At 39.8% G+C, this 19,061-nt stretch overlaps 1 protein-coding gene and 1 long non-coding RNA gene across 3 annotated transcripts in view; one reads left to right on the top strand and one right to left on the bottom strand.

Moving 5' to 3' along the window:
* The window catches only part of tns1b (tensin 1b), a 179,582-nt gene continuing 160,521 nt past the window's right edge, over positions 1-19,061 (top strand). Inside the window, exon 1 of one of the 2 annotated variants that reach the window (XM_035651035.2) lies at positions 1-237. In XM_035651035.2, coding sequence (XP_035506928.2) covers positions 139-237 — 99 coding nt within the window. In that variant the 5' untranslated portion in view covers positions 1-138. The remainder of the gene's footprint in view (positions 238-19,061) is intronic. The other variant, XM_047337019.1, reaches the window with a different exon arrangement.
* Positions 5,981-9,563, bottom strand: LOC118320366. Its single transcript, XR_004796297.2, has 3 exons — positions 9,515-9,563; positions 8,827-8,940; positions 5,981-6,299 (listed from the first exon to the last, which is right to left on the bottom strand). It is a non-coding gene; the product is annotated as an uncharacterized LOC118320366 (long non-coding RNA).

Genomic DNA, 19,061 nt, shown 5'->3' with positions numbered 1-19,061 from the left:
GTCGTGCGTATGAGCAGGATGAGGTCGTAACAAGTGTTTCACCTGGAGCAGCAGCGAGAGACGAGGCGGGAGACGCCAAGCCACGGTGTTTGGAAAGTGTTGAATGGGTTTGAACGTGTGCGCCCTGGCGTTGCTCGGATGGGATGCACGGTGAGCTTCATCTGCTGTGAAGAGGACTTTCTGCAAATGTCAGTTCACCAGCATGAGGACGAGAAGAAGAAAAAGAGCGAGGAAAAGGTAAGGAGTGGACTGAAATGCCTGCAGACAAGACGGCGTCAAAGCTCGCCTTTACAGAGAGAGTTTGTGCAGGTTGTTTTCACTTGACATGTTTATTGGCACATGCAATATTCTATATGATTTATAACGCAAATGTCTTTTTATATCGGGCTTTCTTTAGGATTCAGATAAGGATTTTCGCCTTTTGGTTCCACTTGACAAACTAATGAAAGACGTTTGAGTCAAGGGAGTCTCTTCTGGAACCCCAGTCTGACCATCAACAGCAAGAATAAGTCATAATGCGTCTGTCACTTAAGCATAATGTATCTGAATATAGGCAGGGGTGGTTAAAAACTGTACACAAGCCTCAACCCAGAAAGCCTATATTGTGTGTCTAATACCTTCTCTGACATTTAGCTTTTGTGAGTGAATGAGGTAAACTATTCACCATAATGACTTTGCCAGGGGCAACTCCGAAAAGTCCCAAGTTCAGTCATGCTTGCACTCCATGACAAAAGCACAGGAGTCAAAAGTAGTGATTCTACCTGCAGTGATGTCATGGAAATCATTTACTGTTCCTTCCCTCAGCCCACTGCTGGTGAGAGTGTAGATTTGAGTTTACTGCAGAACTTTATATATATACATGATATTGTTCTGCAGCCTGATGCTTTGCTCTCTACCCTGCTCTGGAATGTGGTTGCTGACCTGTGACCTGCACTGAGTTTATCTTTTTCTTTTTCTTTCTGACCCCAAACCTCACTTCTCCCTGCAGGCTAATTGAGGTTGAATTAATTCAGCTCTGTATCTGGAAAAACAACTCTCTCGACCCCAACTCCTACTAATTACGGCTCAAAGAGGATTACTGGATAATGTGCCATGTGTTGTCTGATCAGACCTGATGCCAAACTGTGGCTGTAATTTTTTAATATATTTTTGGGGTAACACATATGAAAGAAGGATTAAAGACTTCTTCCCCATACTCAGTGCTAATATGGCATTTGTTTGACTTTTTAAATTGAACTAACAGTGTGTAATAAACTCTCAAGCATGTGTAGCAATTTGAAAATACTAGAACAGACTAGTATATATGTTTTGATCAGACATGCAGTAGAATGGATAACAGGACACAACTTTTTGTGTTTGCAATGATGATGCTGTATAGTTATTTCAAAGTGTCTTTCATTTTGTCCGGAGCTGCACACTAAAACAACAGAAGCCCCATGTTGTTCTTGTTTGACGTGCCTTCATGTGCATCTCCAGTGCCTTGTGCTGTGGTCAGAATTTCCCAACCTTTTTGCGTCAGATACCCCTGCAGCCCGATCCAATGAGCTCAAGAACGCCTCCATCAGCACCACCCACATTGCTCCAAATGTTGTCATTTAAACTGATTAAAAACAGGAATTTATTTCACACTCTTAATCATTTAAAAAATACGATATTGTGAACCTGGATCTGATATTCATACTTGCCTTTGGCCAAGGTAGAATTTGTAGTGCAACCACTAGAACTACCCCCTGGGATATAAGCCTCATCTAGATGTGTAGTAGTACTGTGAATGGACAATCCTATACACACACATTATGAGTCCACCACAGTACAGGCTTTATATCAAACAGTAGACCTCCTGAACTGCTGGGAAGTAAAACTTTAGAGACACTTTCAGTGCATGGTGGATGTTTTTCCCTGGTTGTGCTGAGCAGTCCTGTGGCAAATACAAACAGCTGGCACAGAGGCCTTTAGGCTGGTTGAAATAATGATGTGGTGCTAAAGTGTTGAAAAATAATCACTTGAGTGAAGCAGCCAAGTGTCATCAGTCTTGCAGAGTGGAAACAATCAGCTTTGACTAATGATTTAAAGGAACATATTAGCAGAACCTTTGAGCTATTTATTGCTGTTCTGTAAGACATAATACAATATTTGTCACCAATTTATCTTAAAGACATAATGGGTGGAAAGCACATTACACAACAAAATTTGTTAGAGTTTAAAGCTTTGAACTGGACTAAAAGGTGTAAATGTTTGTGATGAACATCTTGACTCCTCTGGAGCTCTTTTTTCCCCCTCTGCTGATGTTTGTGTTGGAGGTGTTCTCAGGTGCAGAGAAATTGCTTCCTGTGGTAATTGCTCCTTGTATATGTGCGGTGCTTGTGGTTTTTGCCCTAGATGAAGAAGACTGGTTGTGTGCTCCCGTCAGCAGCGCTCAGGGAGGCCCGTGGTGCAAAACTTTGAAGAGTGATAACAAACAAGCAGAAAGTAAAACCAAAGTACACAGACTAGAATTTGAGCCAGATGAGGAGGTCGTGAATAGGCTGCAGAAAGAACGTGGGCTTTGCGTTGAGGGGTTGTTGTATAACAGCCAAACATGAGAACATGAGCTGACAGACAGCTGAGAGATGAACAAAACATAAAACATTTTCAAGAATGGCATTAAATGACAAATATGTGTTATGCTGTTGTACAGACACAGCTTGCAAACGGCTCCAGACAAACTGGAAAATACAATCCTTCACATACAAGAGGTTTTCATTCTTATTTTAGATAACAGTAAGTTTTTCTAGTTGTGGGTAAAAGCATGCTGTTTCATTTCCATTTGTGTATTTGTAATTGTGAAAGGTTTAGACATCCTTGCTGAGAATCAGCGCCAACTAACCATTGTTGGCCATGTTCAGTTCAAGGATTTGATTCCTTCTTTCTGTGTGATTGAATCCCAGAGGCTTGTGCGAGCCACGCCAAAACCTTGGGCAGCCACTCCCAAACATTAGCTCAGAAAAGCTGAGTGTGTTCCCATTGTTGAGTGGTGAGCTGCTAATGAATGAAAAGTGAAACATAATCCAGAGACATGTTCAGATTGAGCACATTGTGTTATTCGCACAAATTTGTCTTTGGTAATGCTTTTGCTTCCTACAAAGCCAATTTTCCAACTATATGTGAGTTGCTAGCAAAAAGTAGTATGTACTGATTGCATGTGTGTGTGTGAGTGATAACTCTCTTCGGGCTTCGGCAGGTTGAAAACTCTTTTCATTTATTTTTTATTTTTCTTTTCTTTGCCTTTGTAGGTTAGTGAAATGGATGTATGGATTTTGCACTGCCTATTTATGTATGTACTTGCACTACTTTAAAATCAGTGTTTACTGACTTCAGATGTTTGGCAGACCGAGCCAGAGATAAATTAAGAGTGGATTGGATCATGTGGACTTAAGTGTGACTGTCACAAGTGTGAAGTCCTGTTGCCTTTTTAGAAGGGCTGTGATACAGTTTTTTGTTTATTTCGTTGTCACAAATCACTTTTTACGGCATTTTGGAATGGGAACAACACCTTGTTCTTCTAAACGACATAGATTCTGCAGTGTAGTCCGTGTTCGGTCCACCAACACTATAAACATATTTATCACACTTTCCCAATTCTCTCGTTGACTTGACTTGGTGTGGGTGCTCCAGATGACTTTAACGGTATAAGCTCCAAGTGAGATCAGCAGTACAGGAATAATGACTGGAACGGAGAACTAGATTTTAAAGGTTGTTCAACACTCTGTCCCATGTGGAGAATGTGCTACAGAATAAGTAAAAGAAACAAAATTCTGCCCATTGAAATCTTTGTTATTGTTCCCCCGGCCAGTGAAGCTATCTAAAATGATCTGAACGCCTGTTCTTGCACATAACTTTGGTGAGATGGTACAATCTCCTGTGAGAAGTGCGTAACTGACTGATAGTTGCAGCTTAAACTGCCAGAATCAGGCCCAGCAAGCTCAAGAGTCATACTGAACTGTAGATCATTTAAAAAGAATTAGAAGTAATTAGAAAGCAGCATTTATCCAGTAAGAAAACATTTATAATTGCAAGAATTCCAAATGGAGTTTGGTGTATTTGTTACAGCTGCAGCACTTCCGGTTCAGGCAGGGGATCATGAAATATCCCCCGTTCACTTGTGTTTGAGTTCAGTAAGTGGAACTACACTCCAGAGCTCCAGTCAAGAGATTGATAATTGATTGATCTACATTAAAAAAAACCACTTAATTGCTCGGACACGGAGCCTAACAGAATTAATCACCACGTGTGGCTCAGTAAAAGTTACGTAGTGCAGCTTTAAATATATTTAAAACACAGTTCATGATAACAACAATGTATAATGTAATCAGTACTTTTTGTGATAGGTAACAAGGTTTTCTTTAGTGCCTCCTATTTCACATAAAGGTTGATCCAACAAATGGACAAATGTAAACACTTGCACTTAGTTACACATGACAGTAACTATACCAAGACAGGTTTGTGTTTGTCAGCATACAAAGCAGACCAAACTCTCGACATCAGTAAAACAGCTGACTGTGCCTCCCTTAGAAAATAATTTTTGTTTCAGTTTGATCCCCGTCAGCTCTAGCTCTCTATCTCCCCCGCCTCTGAATTCTCACCAAAGTGTCAGACAGTGGGCGGCGGCGTTCCTGGGTTTTACAGATTTTTGATAAAGGTATGAGGTGAACTGAAAGTTACCTGCCGCCCCTTATTGCAATCCAGTGGATGTTGTAACTGTGGGGAAACAGTGCATCCACTGTGCTGCATCTCTGGGGAGGCCTATCATTTCACTCCAACCTGCCGGCACTGACCTGCACATGGGTTGCAGAACAAGACCCTCTCTGTGTGCTCCTCTATGGAAAGGTACCCAGTGTGTGCTTGACCCAGGAGAGGACTGCGATTCCTCTGCAAATTTAACCCCTGTCATCTTACCTTTTAATACCAATGCACACAGGAATTTAACCTCTGGCGGACACTTGAGCATATTATTTCAGAGTAGGAAGCTTCTTATAGTACCATTCTTCACATGACAGTCTGGGTGCAAGATTTTCCGTTGAGTTTTTATTGGTTGTAAACATCTCCCATATTGCTCCCAGCAGATTAAACAGCTCTGCCCAGCATATATCATCATGCTTCAGTACACTTTTAAAAGCCTTCCTTCTACTTTGCATAATTCCCAAAACCTCCCACTAAGTGGATAATATGATCAAGTTACTTAATGAGAAACTTGTGCACAGCAATGATGGAAGAAAACAGAGAGAATGAAGAAACTAGAAGAAACCATTTCTTTTTAAATGATCTAAGCTGTTCACCTCAGGTGCTAACAGAAACAGCTCTGACCATTACATCCAAAATTATTGTGCACTGGAAAAGTTATTTGAGGGATAATCACCTTAAAATCCAAACCATTTGATCAAATATAATCAGTTTATTTGTGTAAAAGCAAATTTACATTTCCACTGCATAGATATGTTAATTTCCTGATAAGAATATTCAAAATTCTGAATTTGAGAGGAAATTCTTCAGCTAGCACCAACAACTAGCTTGGAGTTGTGTAATAATTTGAAACCTTTAAAAAAAAAAAAGGGAACCACCTTTGCTTTCAGTGCCTCATGGTTAAAGGATGTGTGAGACCGATGAGCGGATATTTCTTTCTAAACAGCTTTTCCAGACATTACAGATGCAGTGATGCGTAACGTTTGCCACAAAGCCTGTGGAACAAGAAGATAGTGGGATATAAAAGGCGTTCATTGAGCTTCTTAAAATGTTTTTAATTCACTTGGCAATGCACATTGGCTCAAGTGTCAGTCAGAATGTTAGATTAAGGCACAAGGCAACTGTATTTTCTCCCCAGTGTCACAGTTGTGTGCCTCTTTTCTTGGAATGCAAACAGGGTCCTAACTTCCACCTCCGCCTCAGACCTTGTGGCATCAGCGCAACATAATACACTGTTTAGCCCTATACCCTCCAGCCTCCATGGCTTTGTCTACCCATGAATGTCGCCTTTATGGAGCAGTTTTGTTGATATTACCCTATGTGTGTGTGGGGGGATTTTCTTGTCTTCTCCATAGTACTTTGCAAGGCGATGTTGCATTTGCTCTTGGCAACGTCGAAATCCCACAAAGTCTCACTCTGGGGGCCTTTGTAGCCATTCACAACACTTCCGAGTGATGGACAGGGAGCTCGGCTCTCCCAGGTCGCATCCCTTTTGCCTCTTTGTTGATATTTGCTGCTCCTCTACTTCCCCGGTCTCTTTTTCACCAAGGTCGGATGCCACAGGGCTCCAAGGGTTATTGCTGTGACAGTGGAACAGAAGTTAGTTCTGGGCTACCCAGGTCGCCCAATCATGTTTTCATTATCAGGAGAATGTTTTTCTTTGGTGACCTAATAAATCCCCCCCTTTGACATGCTGCATTTACTCTGAATACACAGGAAGAAAGACCCCATATTTTTTTTCTTTCTCTCTGGTTTGCACCATTGCTTGTAACAAGCTGAGGCAGATCATTTTTGCTAGTTCACCCTGACTGCTTTCTAAAAGAATAGGTCTGCACTCTTAGACATTCCTTTGTGAAGGAATTTCATAGGTATTTGCACTGGAATGTGGTTTCTCAGTGGATTGAGAGGGAAAACGTAATGGGCATTATGACATGTAACTATAAAGTGTCTTATAAACAGTATTGTCATAGGCAGTAAGGGCTTCTCTGGGTTGTATACAACAGAGCTTTGGAGATTACTTAATGTTCTGCATAAGTAACACCTTTATATTATTAATGTTTTTTACCTGCAGTAACTCCTTTTTACATGTAGTGTAAAATGGCTGTCTGTGTCTCCAGTGCCCTAAACAATACACTGGGAGAATAACAGTTGATTGTTCTGCAGAGAATGTTTGCCATGCCGTTATTAGTAGAACAGAGAAGAAACTCAATAACCCCTCCATTAAAAAACAAAGCAACATTGGCACATGTTCCACGTTCACGTCCTGATCCCTGTTAATGAGAGCGTGTGTGTCCCAGCCCAGGCACCACGCAAAGGAATCTTTAATTAAGTCACACTCTGGGACCTGAGGCTGCACATGTGTTGCACGCGCCCGGAATCCCACGCAAGCGTCGCTGGCGTGCCATACATTTATATCTTTTACACAGGCTGGGAGTTCATATACGGCAACCCCAGGACTGTGTTCACACCACAGCTAAAAATATACTCATCCTATTTCTTTCTTACACATAGGGTTGGGCATTACATTATATATAACGTAACATGATAGGAATTTGTCTACAGATTTAGTGATATCTTCTTACACTTAGGTGGTCCATTGCAGGCAATCAATGGGCAGTGAGGCTTTGTAAATAGAAATATTGGGTTATAGGATTTTATGGGATGAAATGGAGAACCCTGGTTTATAATGTTATCTTAATCAGTGTGTATTCAAGCACTTTTTTTCTCCACTCCCAATTTGTACTATACAATATTGAGGTGTGGATTTACTACCCAACATATGCAGTCTAGTTTTAGCTTGTGTTAAAATGCTTTTATAATAATTAACTAATTATTTTTTTTAATGTTTTTACTATATACTCATTGTTTTTATATTTGTATGGAAGGCATGTTTAATGTGCTCATTGTAAACAGTCAACATAGTGGAGCTGCAATTAAGCTTGTGTACAGTAGCATTAGAGTACTCAGCATAAATGCCTTTGGTGTTAATACAAATATGGTTTCTTTGGTTCCACATGGACTTTCCCAGACAGCAAAAGTAACATATTGGATTACCCAAATTGAGGGGAATTTTGCCCTTTAAGCCCACTTCATTTTAAATTACAGTAGTCCAAGAAGTTCTGAGAACATAATCTGCTACTTCTTTACCTCTTGCTTGCTTATCTGCCTTGGCAAGTCTTCATGGCATGACTCTGAAAATAGCCTGAATACCTCCACATAATTGTATTGCATTAAACTGTGTTGTTAAGGTCTGCTTATAACTGTCTACCATCTCAGAGACAGGAGGCCACTATTTCTGTGGGTATGCAAGTGATATATCACTCACTATAACATGGGATTGTTGGCATTAGCTAACTAGATTGTTAGTTAAACAAGTAACAGCTTACAGCTTTCCCAACTTAACCTTTTATTATCCTGTGGTAAACTATTTTATATTTTTCTTTTTAAAGGAATTTGAATTTATTTATTTGGATGGATATCTGCATTGTTCTGTCCCGGGAGCAACATTTCATTACATCCCAGTTTTTGGGGCAGAATACAATGCTCAAAATTTTTTGCCTGCTCTCCTGATAGGTGGGGCTTTCTGTCAGAGATGACGTTAATGGAGTTAAAGTGCTTTTAAACAGTACTAGATGAAGCTGAGCAAGCTGCTTTAATGGCTGCATTATCAGTTCCCTCCACTGCAAAACTGTTATATATATCCCTTCACTGGATAACATTCCTTTCTGGACACTTTCACATTCATGTCACATTCCTGATTGCTTTGTCATTTTGTCCAATTGTCTTAAATTACCAGTAAGCTCTAGTGTAGCCGAGCCTTAAACACCTGCCATCTGCATTCTCAAGTTTAGACTCTGAGGTTAATATTCCCAGGATGCCAGTCTTTCACAGTATAAACAATGCGAGTTGCCAAACTGAGGCCTCAGGCTTATTCATCCCAAATAATTTAAGATGTCAAAAGTTTAGAATTATTCTTTTAGTAGAAACACTTTCATGTCACACATTCATACTTCCTAACCCATTGTCAACATTTTGTACATCAGCTTAAAGTTGCAAAAATTAAATCTTTGTTGTAGCACAGATTGACCAGCAGATTTTGATCAGTACCTGAACAAGTGCTAAGATTCTGATCAGTGCCTGAACAAGTGCTCCGCTGGCACAGAGGTGTCCAGTGCCTCTGCGCACGCGACGTTGCGGTCCCTTGCATCTTGCACAGTAACCCTGTCGTGTAGGTCAGAAATTAATTCAAAACAACACAAAATTCGTTCAGATTGATTTGAATGCAACCCATGAAGCCAGACAAATGACCCAACTATACTGTAGAATAGATTTTGTTCAGTTGACTAACAGCCTTATGTTAATGCAAATGATTTATTTTGTATTTATGTAAGCCTGCAAAAAGCCTTACCTTTTATCTGTTTTCTTTGTCTATGATGTTGAATACTAAATGCATCCAGATATAACCTCTTGAACACCACTTTAGCATGACTTGCTAAAGTTCTACATTTTCCGTTAACCACACAACAATGTTGTGTTTTCATGATAAACCCTTACCCTTGTGCAGGGTATGTGATGGGTCAGGTGGGAAGTGTTTTTTTTTTTCCAAATTGCAACACTGTTGTGCTTATACACTGACATTGCTTGTTTTACTACAAAGTTAGAATGGCAATTTAAATTTTGGACAGCCATAGTTGGACCCAATCTGGTAAAGGATTCGTAACACGTGATTTCCTATTCGGTAGCCAGGACGTATTTGCATATGCTATTTGATCAAAATAAAAACTTAAATACCTACCATTTTCACCACAGCTCGGGTTGTTGAATTCAAGTCTGCTCAAGTCTGTAACACATCAAGATGATGGAGGCTTGTTTGCTTTGCGTTAATCTCTGACACCGGCAAAACATCACATCACTGTTTTCATAATTTTTTTTTTCAGCTAGGGAAAACATGTGACACTGTTTGCTTGTCGTCTGGGTGGGTCTCGGCCATTTTGACAGGGGACAAGCCGACATGAAAGGAAAAAGGAAGACAACCACTAAAGAGGGAATACATTCCTTTTTTGAAATGGTGGTTTGTAGCCAAAAAAACAGCAGAGTGCATTTTTTTTGAAGACTTCAAAGTAGAGGTTAGGGTTACTTACTTTGATAATGTGCCCTTTAACCAGCAGATGGACATATTGCCGTGATTTTTTTCTACAATTAATTATTTAGTCAGTTAATTGCCCCCCCCCCCCCCCGTTAATAGAGTGTGGAGCTTTAGGTTTTGTTGTTTGTCCCTTCAAGACTCAACATATCAAATATCACATAAAATGCATATACTTACAGAGTTTTGAGTGATGACGTACTAAAAAAATGAAGAAATATATTTCTTAATAAAACATATCCCAGATTTGTGTGGTAAAAGGTACACATGAGATGCTGCTGCTTTATTGACAGACTATAACCGGCACTGTACTATCAATGTACTGCTACAGTTAGCTCTGCTTCACGTCACATTCGCTCAGTCACTCTCACACACTCATTACGCTCACACATATAAAAATAAATTATTTGACAGTTGTGAGTGCATTAGCAAATTCAGTACGTGAATGTGACTGTAGCCACAGCTGGGAATACTGACACTACCATTTAGCATAGCACGGAATGATACATTTGGTGATAAATGGTGATGCTAACTAAACAGCACGACACTGACTGGGGAGCATTTAGCCGCAAGAGCAAAGGTAACGACAAACACATCTCAAAACCGATAAGACTGCTTGGACACCAACCATTTACCATAGCAATGTGAACCTAGCAACTAGCAGTTTGATTACAACACCACAGTAGCATACGGTATGGTTACAGAGTGCTAAAATAAAATGGAAAATAAAATAAAAGATAAATGAAACAGGGATAATTACCGGTGAAGCAGAACACATCGTTTGTGAATCCTTTAGGTCTCGCAGCTCTCTCATCTCTGGACCGCCGCTCCGATGTTTACACAGGCTTTTATCTCTGCTCGATCTGCTTCCTTCTTCTTAGCTCGTTTTTGCTTGTGGTCTTTGTCGTATAGGATGTTTCTGGCAAAGCAGGTGGGCAGTTTTTTCGATGCTTGGGTTATGCTTTGTCTGCCACTGTTTTCAAACTAACTCAGCTTTTGATGCTAGCTTCTCGTTGCTGACATGAGCTTGGTCTTGACCGAGCAAGTGAGTGTGTGCACAGGTACTGTCAGCGCTGCGCAGCGCGTACCCGGATGATGGTGGATTTTTGCCAATGGCAGTAGGGGTAGCTAAATGAACTAGATTCTTTCACATATGATCTGTCTCACATATTACTACCAGAAAAAAGTGACAGTTTCAGCAAATATGACAAAAAGTTATTTTTACAAATCCTACCTACTGAAGTGTCAGTTCACCTTGTCTACAGAGCAGCCCCTCCTCACTAAACTCCTGTATCTGCCTGTATTTGTCTCATTTCTTCATTCTTCTTCCTGCTAAGACGTTAAAATTTGTTTATCATCTGTGATTTGAAATCAGATTTCCAGACAGCCATTAAGAAAAAATTGTGTCTTCTCCTTAAGGCACAGTTTTAAAATCCTAGCGTATCACGATGCAGTGGAGGAGTTTGCAGCAGTGGCTGGTTCAGGGGTTGTTAAATCAACTTCACTGTCGGTCAAAGCAGCTGCGAGCATTGTTGCGGCCAACAGACATGAGCCATGCTGACCTGTGTTTCTATCACCCATCCCTATTTCCATCAGGGATGGGTGCATTCCGTTAGTTTTGTGGTTTGGTTATTTTGATGAGCTTTGGGAAAATGTAAAGAGAAGAGGTCAAGAGTTGCCCTTTCATACATGCAGCACAAAACCGGAGAATGTCAATGTGAGATGTGTTGTCACTACTGGAAATATTCCATTTGGTGTAGTGCTGGGACGACTTGTTGACGTAATCGACTACATAAATTCGTTGACTCAAATAATTTGCGTCGATGAGTCGCCCCAAACAACTAGATTAACTCTTGTCCCATACTCCAGTCCAGTGGTGGCGTTTGTTTCGGTGCAGAAGGCTGCGAAGGCTTCAAGCTCTGGGTTGCAAGCACAGCGTTTCACACACTCCTCGTACTGCGGTTTATGGCGCTGTTGTAAATGGTGGTAAAGATTCGTCATGCTCGAACTTTTAGTTGCAACCTGTTTGCAGGATTCTCTACACATCTGAAACTTGGAATCCATCTCCAAATGGTCGAGCCAGTATTTGTAATAATCTTCGGCTGCTTTCCTCTCGTTTGTGTCTGTTTCCATGTTGGTGCTGCATGCAGGACTTGTGTGTGTGAGTGTGTGATAGGGGGGAGGGGCTCAGAGAGGAAAAGGGGCGTGGCCAGGCGAAGTTGTGTGCGAGGAACAGACAGGGAGAGGAGAAACAGGCGACTGCCGGCTCCGCGAAAGAAACTTATAACGTTTTTTTAACGCAACATAAATCTCGATATACACGATATTGTCTTATCCTATATCGTGTTTGAAAATATATCGATATATTTTAAAAACTCGATATATCGCCCAGCCCTACCAAGGAGTCTAACGCACGCGCGAGTCAGAGGGCTTGCTACTCAAAACCCTGTGGCGCAATGAAAGTGAGGGCCGGCGCGCGTTCATATTTTCACAAATCAACAAACCAAATACCTTTCATATCTCAACTCAAAAGGTGTGTGTGTGTGTGTGTGTGTGTGTGTGTGTGTGTGTGTGTGTGTGTGTGTGTGTGTGTGTGTGTGTGTGTGTGTGTGTGTGTGTGTGTGTGTGTGTGTGTGTGTGTGTGTGTGTGTGTGTGTGTGTGTGTGTGTGTGTGTGTGTGTGTGTGTGTGAGAGAGTTTGAGAGAGAGTGTGAGTGTGTGTGTGAGAGAGAGAGTGTGAGTGTGTGTGAGTGAGTGAGTCAGTCAGGACAAGGACCTGCTCTATTGACCAATGTCTCTATCTGACATTACACGGACTTACTGGGGAGCTGGCAGGCTTAAGTCTATTTAATGTCTGGTTAAACTGATTCGGGCGTTTGCGTCGTCTTCTAATGTCTAGAAAATGTTAGCATGTGTGAAATCCGCTTTGGGTTGTAAAGTTTAGAGTGCTCTGGAGATGAGTCTCGTTACGCGACACTAATAAGGCCATGACCCCACCAATATCAAACCAGTGAGAAAAACACATCCATCCTGCCGCCAATTAACCAAAACTGTTAGTCATTAATTATGTCAGTCATTTAAACTGGCACATGTACACTGTAAACCCCAACTTGTTGTTTCAAAGTAAAAATTTGAGTGACAAGGCAGCCTTAAAATTGTATGTCAAGACAACAAAGACAGTAAGTTAACTCAAATACATATTATTTGACTCAACTCCAACATCAGTCCATATTACGTGAAACTTTTAGTTGATATAACTTAACCTTAAGTCATTACTACTTAAAGTCAATAGTTGATTAAACTTCAATAGCATTATAAGTAACTTACATTTTTTTGTTGATGTAACTACAAAACTAGTTAATTTTACTTAAGATTACTAACATTCATAAGTTCATTTAGCACAAATACTAGTGAGTTTCACTTAAATTATCAAGTTGCTTAAATTAATACTATATCAAGATTTACATTTTATACCTAATATTTTAATTTTAGTTCTCTTTTTCACCTGTAAATACATTTCAGTTTGCTCACTACGTCACATTTAATACTGGTTAAGGATGTTTTCAACAAAATAAATGACCAGGCTTCACCAGACATTTTGGCAGTCATTGACGAACATTTTTATTTCATGTATTTTTTCACTGAAGATGAACGTTTAAGAAAAACAGTAAAATGTCACAAAAAACACATCAAAATGTCAAATCTGTACCATGTCTGTACTTTTTTAAAATGGCCTTTCTAAATGTATTCTTTATTTTATGAACGTTACACGGTGGAACTGGACCCAGATGCAAGACATAACACGGGATCAAATATAACGCGATTTGATGTGTACTATAATATACATATATATATTGAAAGACTAACATTTGTTGGCGTTCAAATTTTTCCAGTTGTAAATGACTACCAAATACATATCAAATGAGTGTATGTGGTGTCAACTTGAAAAACAAACAATCTGTTGACATTCAACAATGTGCATTTTCAAAACACATAACCCAGAAGTGTCTGTGTGTTTCCGTCACCCGCATCCAGACAGTGTGTGACCTCCCAAAGCGGCCATTCAGTTTTGTCTGATTAAAGTGTCAAATGTAATGCACATTCTACAGGTTTACATTTAGTTAACCGGAACAATTTGTGCTATAACTTGCATGGTTTTCATAAAGAGTCCATTTATCATACCATGTTCACATTTTGTTTAGCATGCAGATCATATTCAGTAGAACTTGCATGTTTTCCTCGGTTCAATTTTCATACCACAAACCAATGGAGATAGTCAAATTTGTTTTTGTAACCAGAGCACAATAAATGCACAACTCTGCTGTAACTCTTAAACATGCATGGTTTTGAACTAGTCACTTTCTCAGACCATGAACCAATGCAGAATATTGCAGTGTGCAGATTTCAAATACTTATGCTTAGAGTCCATTTCTCAAATTCACGACTCAACAATGTTCACATTTGGTTCAGAATATAGGTCAGACCAATGCTTACAATCTGCTTTTTAAGCTTAGATGTTCTTCCTCAAGAGTCTGTTTCTCAAGCCATGAACCAATGCAGAGCATTGCCCTCCACCAATGTCCATGAGCACCTTCTGAATAACTTCAAATGTGTACTTTACGCCTCTAGGATAGTCAATGTTGAGTACAAAGAGCAGACCCATCAGCGTTGCCACAGCTGTTGGAAAATCACTGAGGCATGGAAAGATGATTTCTTCATCAAGGACAACTGAGAATCCGACAACATCATCCATTTCTGCCACCTTGAGGATGCCAACTGCCTGCTGAATTCAGGTGTCAAAGCAGCAGCAGCAGTAAGAATGAAACACAAGATAGGTGCACATGAGATATAAATATTATAAAATACAATAAATAATAGGACCTGACCAATTTCTTGGGCCGATGCCGATATTAGGTGGTGAAAAATTCGGATAACTGATATATTGCCTGATTAAATAAAAAATGTTCCAAAAGAAAATATAAAATTAAATTAGACACGTTTCCTGCTTCAATCTGGTAGGCAGAAAACAAGCAAAGAAGGAAAACAAGCGATTAGCTGTAAATTCATTACATTACTGTTGCATAAAACTTAGCAAATCAATGTATTCTTTATACTCAGCATACCAAATTCTTCATGACTGAAATTAACCATTGTTGCATAAAACCTCTAGCAATTCTCAATCAGTCTCCAATCTGATCCTCCTCTCCTGAAATAGAGAAATACTTTACCTGACGTTCAGTGAACAGTGCTGGCCATCTGGCTTTGATGTCCGCCACAGGTGGCTCTTCCTCCACAATCTCCTTTCTAAGTAAGAAGGTGCTGGTCATCATCTCTTTGATTGGCTGCCAATCAATTTTCCTCTTCTTCATTTCGTTAACATCCCTGTTCTTTGCTCTTCGAGGGATCGGTGTGTTTTTCCCTCAGGGATGTCTGGCAGGAAATTGACTTCAGATTTTCTGGACCTCTTAAGTTTTTTTCCCCCAGGTGAACTTGACGAGCGCGAATTGATCTCGAGTTCTGGGCATCCAGCCACTCGTAGCTTCTGTCTTAAGTTACCCATTTTAAACTTCAAACTAAACTTCCAACAGTACCACCCATTGACAGACCCTGGTTCCCTCAGACATGGATGTTTGTTAATGAGAGCTTGTGCCACCAAGTCACATTCCTCACATGTTGGGTATGGGTTGTGGACATAGATGGCTTCTACTAGTTTCTCCAAAATGTCAGATTTTGTGTCTTTGGAGATGTCAAGAAGGGTTCCATCCTCATGGAAGGCTTCATTTCCTCACTTCAACTTAAGCTCCACATCAAACGAAAAAGTAGGGATGTTAAAGGGCTGAGGCAGCTGATGAGGATGACTGGTAGTGGGGCTGGGGCTGTCCTCAGAGGATGCTGTTAGGCTTGCAGTGTCTAAGGTGGAGTCTGTATGATAGGATTCAGGATTCTTCGTCACTTTGTCTTTAGGCAGCTCTGACATGCTTCTTAAGTTGCAAAGCTCATTATCGAACTCTGGATCTTTGAACTGCACCACCATGTCATTCCAATCCAAGCTTGTTCTTCAGCATCAAGTGTAGGCCGTCAACAGTCTCTGGCATGTTGTCAATGGTGACCCTCCGGATGTCTTCTTGGCTAAGGATGACTCGCAGCAACATGGTGACTCCCAACTAATAAAATAGAAAATAAAAAATTATGTTATAAAAAAATGGTAGTGTCATGGTCACATATCATAGAAAACGTCCCCCATATGAATACCACACCTTTAACTCCAAATTTAAAATCTAATTTGCCATTTAATCTGTCAATTTAAAGCCTTGTTCAAATCCCCTGCAATACTTGAAATAAGGTTATTTCCATTTTGCTTATTTTTGCAGTAAAACTTAAGAGGAAACTCCCGCACACTGTCTTGCTTTCTCACTTATTATTTATTCTATGAAAGGCATAAAAGGGTAATGTTTTGGCAATCAGACCATCAGGCATGCCTTATGATGTGATCATGATGACTGAAACATTGACTTTCATGTAGTAAATAATAAGCGAGAAGTGTGTGTGCGGGAGTTTTGCAGCACCTTTCTCCAATGCACATATTCAGGTGAGCAGAGATAATTTATTTGGGCCGTAAAAGGATGAACTATATAACACATAAACATAAAGTAGTGTTATAAAGAAACAAAGGCTACAGAGTTAGTTCAGCGTTAATGCACAATTATAAATATTTATCCTCCCGTCAATCAGCAAAATTATTACCTCAGTGAAGTAGGAATGCTTTGGGAGAAATCAGGAGTCTTCCTTGCACCATGTAGGCTGACAGGGGGGTGTAGTGGTTCAGCTCTGCAGGTTCGACCACAACCGGTTGGGAATCATCAGCACTGCAAACTTCAAAACATCTTAAGTGGTCCAGGTACCAAGCAGAGAAATGTTGAAGAACAAAGAATGCCTTGTTGTCCACTACCACAATGTACAGGATTTGACAGAAATCAGGAAGTCCACTTGTGCTTCCAAATGATACAAACATCCCCTTTACATACTTAGTCCCATGCATAAAGGCTGTTGTGGCAAGTGATGCAGTTTTCAGATGACTGAATTTGTGCTGAATAGCTTGTTTGACTGGGGTCGACAGATTTTTAAGGGAACTTTGTGTTGCTCTCTCTACTTCCACAGCTGGCTTGAACAGGTAATGCATGTCAAAAAAGTATGCCAACATGAGCTGATGTCTGTTGGCCAAAGACAACACAATGTTCTTAAAGTTATTTAGATCACGGACAGCTTTCTTGAAGAAGCTATGTTTAGCTTCAAAGCGTATTGTCCAGGAGTCAACCACAGGTCCAAAGCAACGAATAAGACAGGGATAATGTTCAAGGAAAGGATGTTTGGGTTTGAGTTTCACATCAGGAAACACTTCTATTAAAAGTTTCCTATGTTCAAAGATCTTTGGTTCCAGGTAAAAGAGGCTTTCTTCGGTAAAAATGGACTATACCAAGATTTCAACAATGTCTTTCAGTTCCAGAATCACAGACCGAGCACAATCATTTTCAGGAATAACATCAACAATAGTAAATGGCAACAACCTTAACAGAGTCCAATTATCATGGCCATTACCTCTTATTGTTCCATCCAAATGAAAATTTACTGGAATTTTCTGAGGAGAATTGGTTTTGTCTGAGTACTTATAAGGGAAGTGCTGTATGGCAGTATTTAAATGATCTACAGTGAAATATTTCTTGTCAATTAATTTTTTCAAACAAACACAGCTCAAAAGGTACAAAGATCATGTAAAAAGTCAGGTGGAAACCCTGTTATGCAATGAAAGTGTTGTAGTTCATTTAGAACACAGTCCCATTTTACCCCATTCACACTTTTCAAATTCTCATTCTCTTTAAGATTAGAGAGGTCCAGGTTATGCGACTCTCTCGTTCTCAATACAAATGCACCGGTTCTTACAGAACAAGTTTGAATATCTTTTCAACTTGCAAGGCAAAATCTGCAAAACTTCATTAAATGATTCCTGAAAGCCAGCAAAAGAATGTGCCCCCATATTATCTGATGAAATATATAGTACTGTGCCTCTGACACTGGTTCCTAACCTGTTGATGTAAATTCCTTGATTTTCAAGCTATTGTAAGTCTCTTAGCAGTGGTTGAACAATTGGACTATAACCAAATATTTTAACATCTTGACTTTTGCATAGGGCAGCGAGATATATAGTATTCAATGACGATCTGTCTCTCACAGATTTAAATTAGCAATAATCCAATAGATTGCACACAATTTATGTTTTTTCTTTGAGGTGCCTAAAGGGTTACAGACTTCAAAGTCATCAATATACAAGCCCAGAGAAATACTTAGATCTTCACCAGAAAGAAGTGGATTTTCTTTACAGGATGATGCATCAAAAAAGGATTTATACTGGCCAGATTGTGATTTTTGGCTTTCATCTAAAACTCTGTCAATTACATCACCCCTATTCAACAATACTTGAAGAACACCTAAGATTGACACGTACACAAATGTTCTTTTTGATGACAAATCAAAAACAAAATCAACTGGGTTAATAACACTGACGTTTTCTTCGAAAAATGATAACCTTCTTTTGTCAGTTCCCAAAGACCCAACTTCTGAAAGACATCTAAAAATGATTAGTCTGGCAAAAGGTGTCTTTAACTAGATTAAGAGTGTTTTCATCAATGGTACAACCATGCTGCCTCAATGCGTTATCAAGAGTATTTTTGTTTAGCTCACTAACTAAATCAACAATATCCCTAAATTCTGTGACTATTTGCTGAAATGCTTTGAGACATGCAAAACAGTTTGCAATCGCAGAAATAAAGATGCAAGTCTTGCCTGAACTTTATCAGCGTTAACCTCCTGCTCTGCTACATGCTCATCCCCAGAACATTCAGCATCACTGACATCTGACTGCACTTGATCAACCAGATGCTCCTCACTTACATTTGTTTGAATAAGAAGCTCAGATTTCAAGTCTTGCAGTGTGACATTGTTATGAAATTGACTTTTGTGCGAAGTAAAAGTAGAGTAAACACGTGATTTAAAAGAACAATTATTAAAGGGGCAGGTAACAACGGCCTCTTTGTTCTTAAGATGTTTCCCAAGATGACCCAAGTACTGTTTTATAGTCACTGGATCATTGAAATCACACAACTGACAGTTCATTTTAAAGTTTAAATGTCCAATAGGTCCATGCC

Source organism: Scophthalmus maximus, chromosome 14 (assembly GCF_022379125.1).
Source record: "Scophthalmus maximus strain ysfricsl-2021 chromosome 14, ASM2237912v1, whole genome shotgun sequence".
Classification (NCBI taxonomy): Eukaryota; Metazoa; Chordata; class Actinopteri; order Pleuronectiformes; family Scophthalmidae; genus Scophthalmus; species Scophthalmus maximus.
Note: the sequence above shows the minus strand (reverse complement) of the source record. Positions and strands in the feature narration are given on the sequence as shown.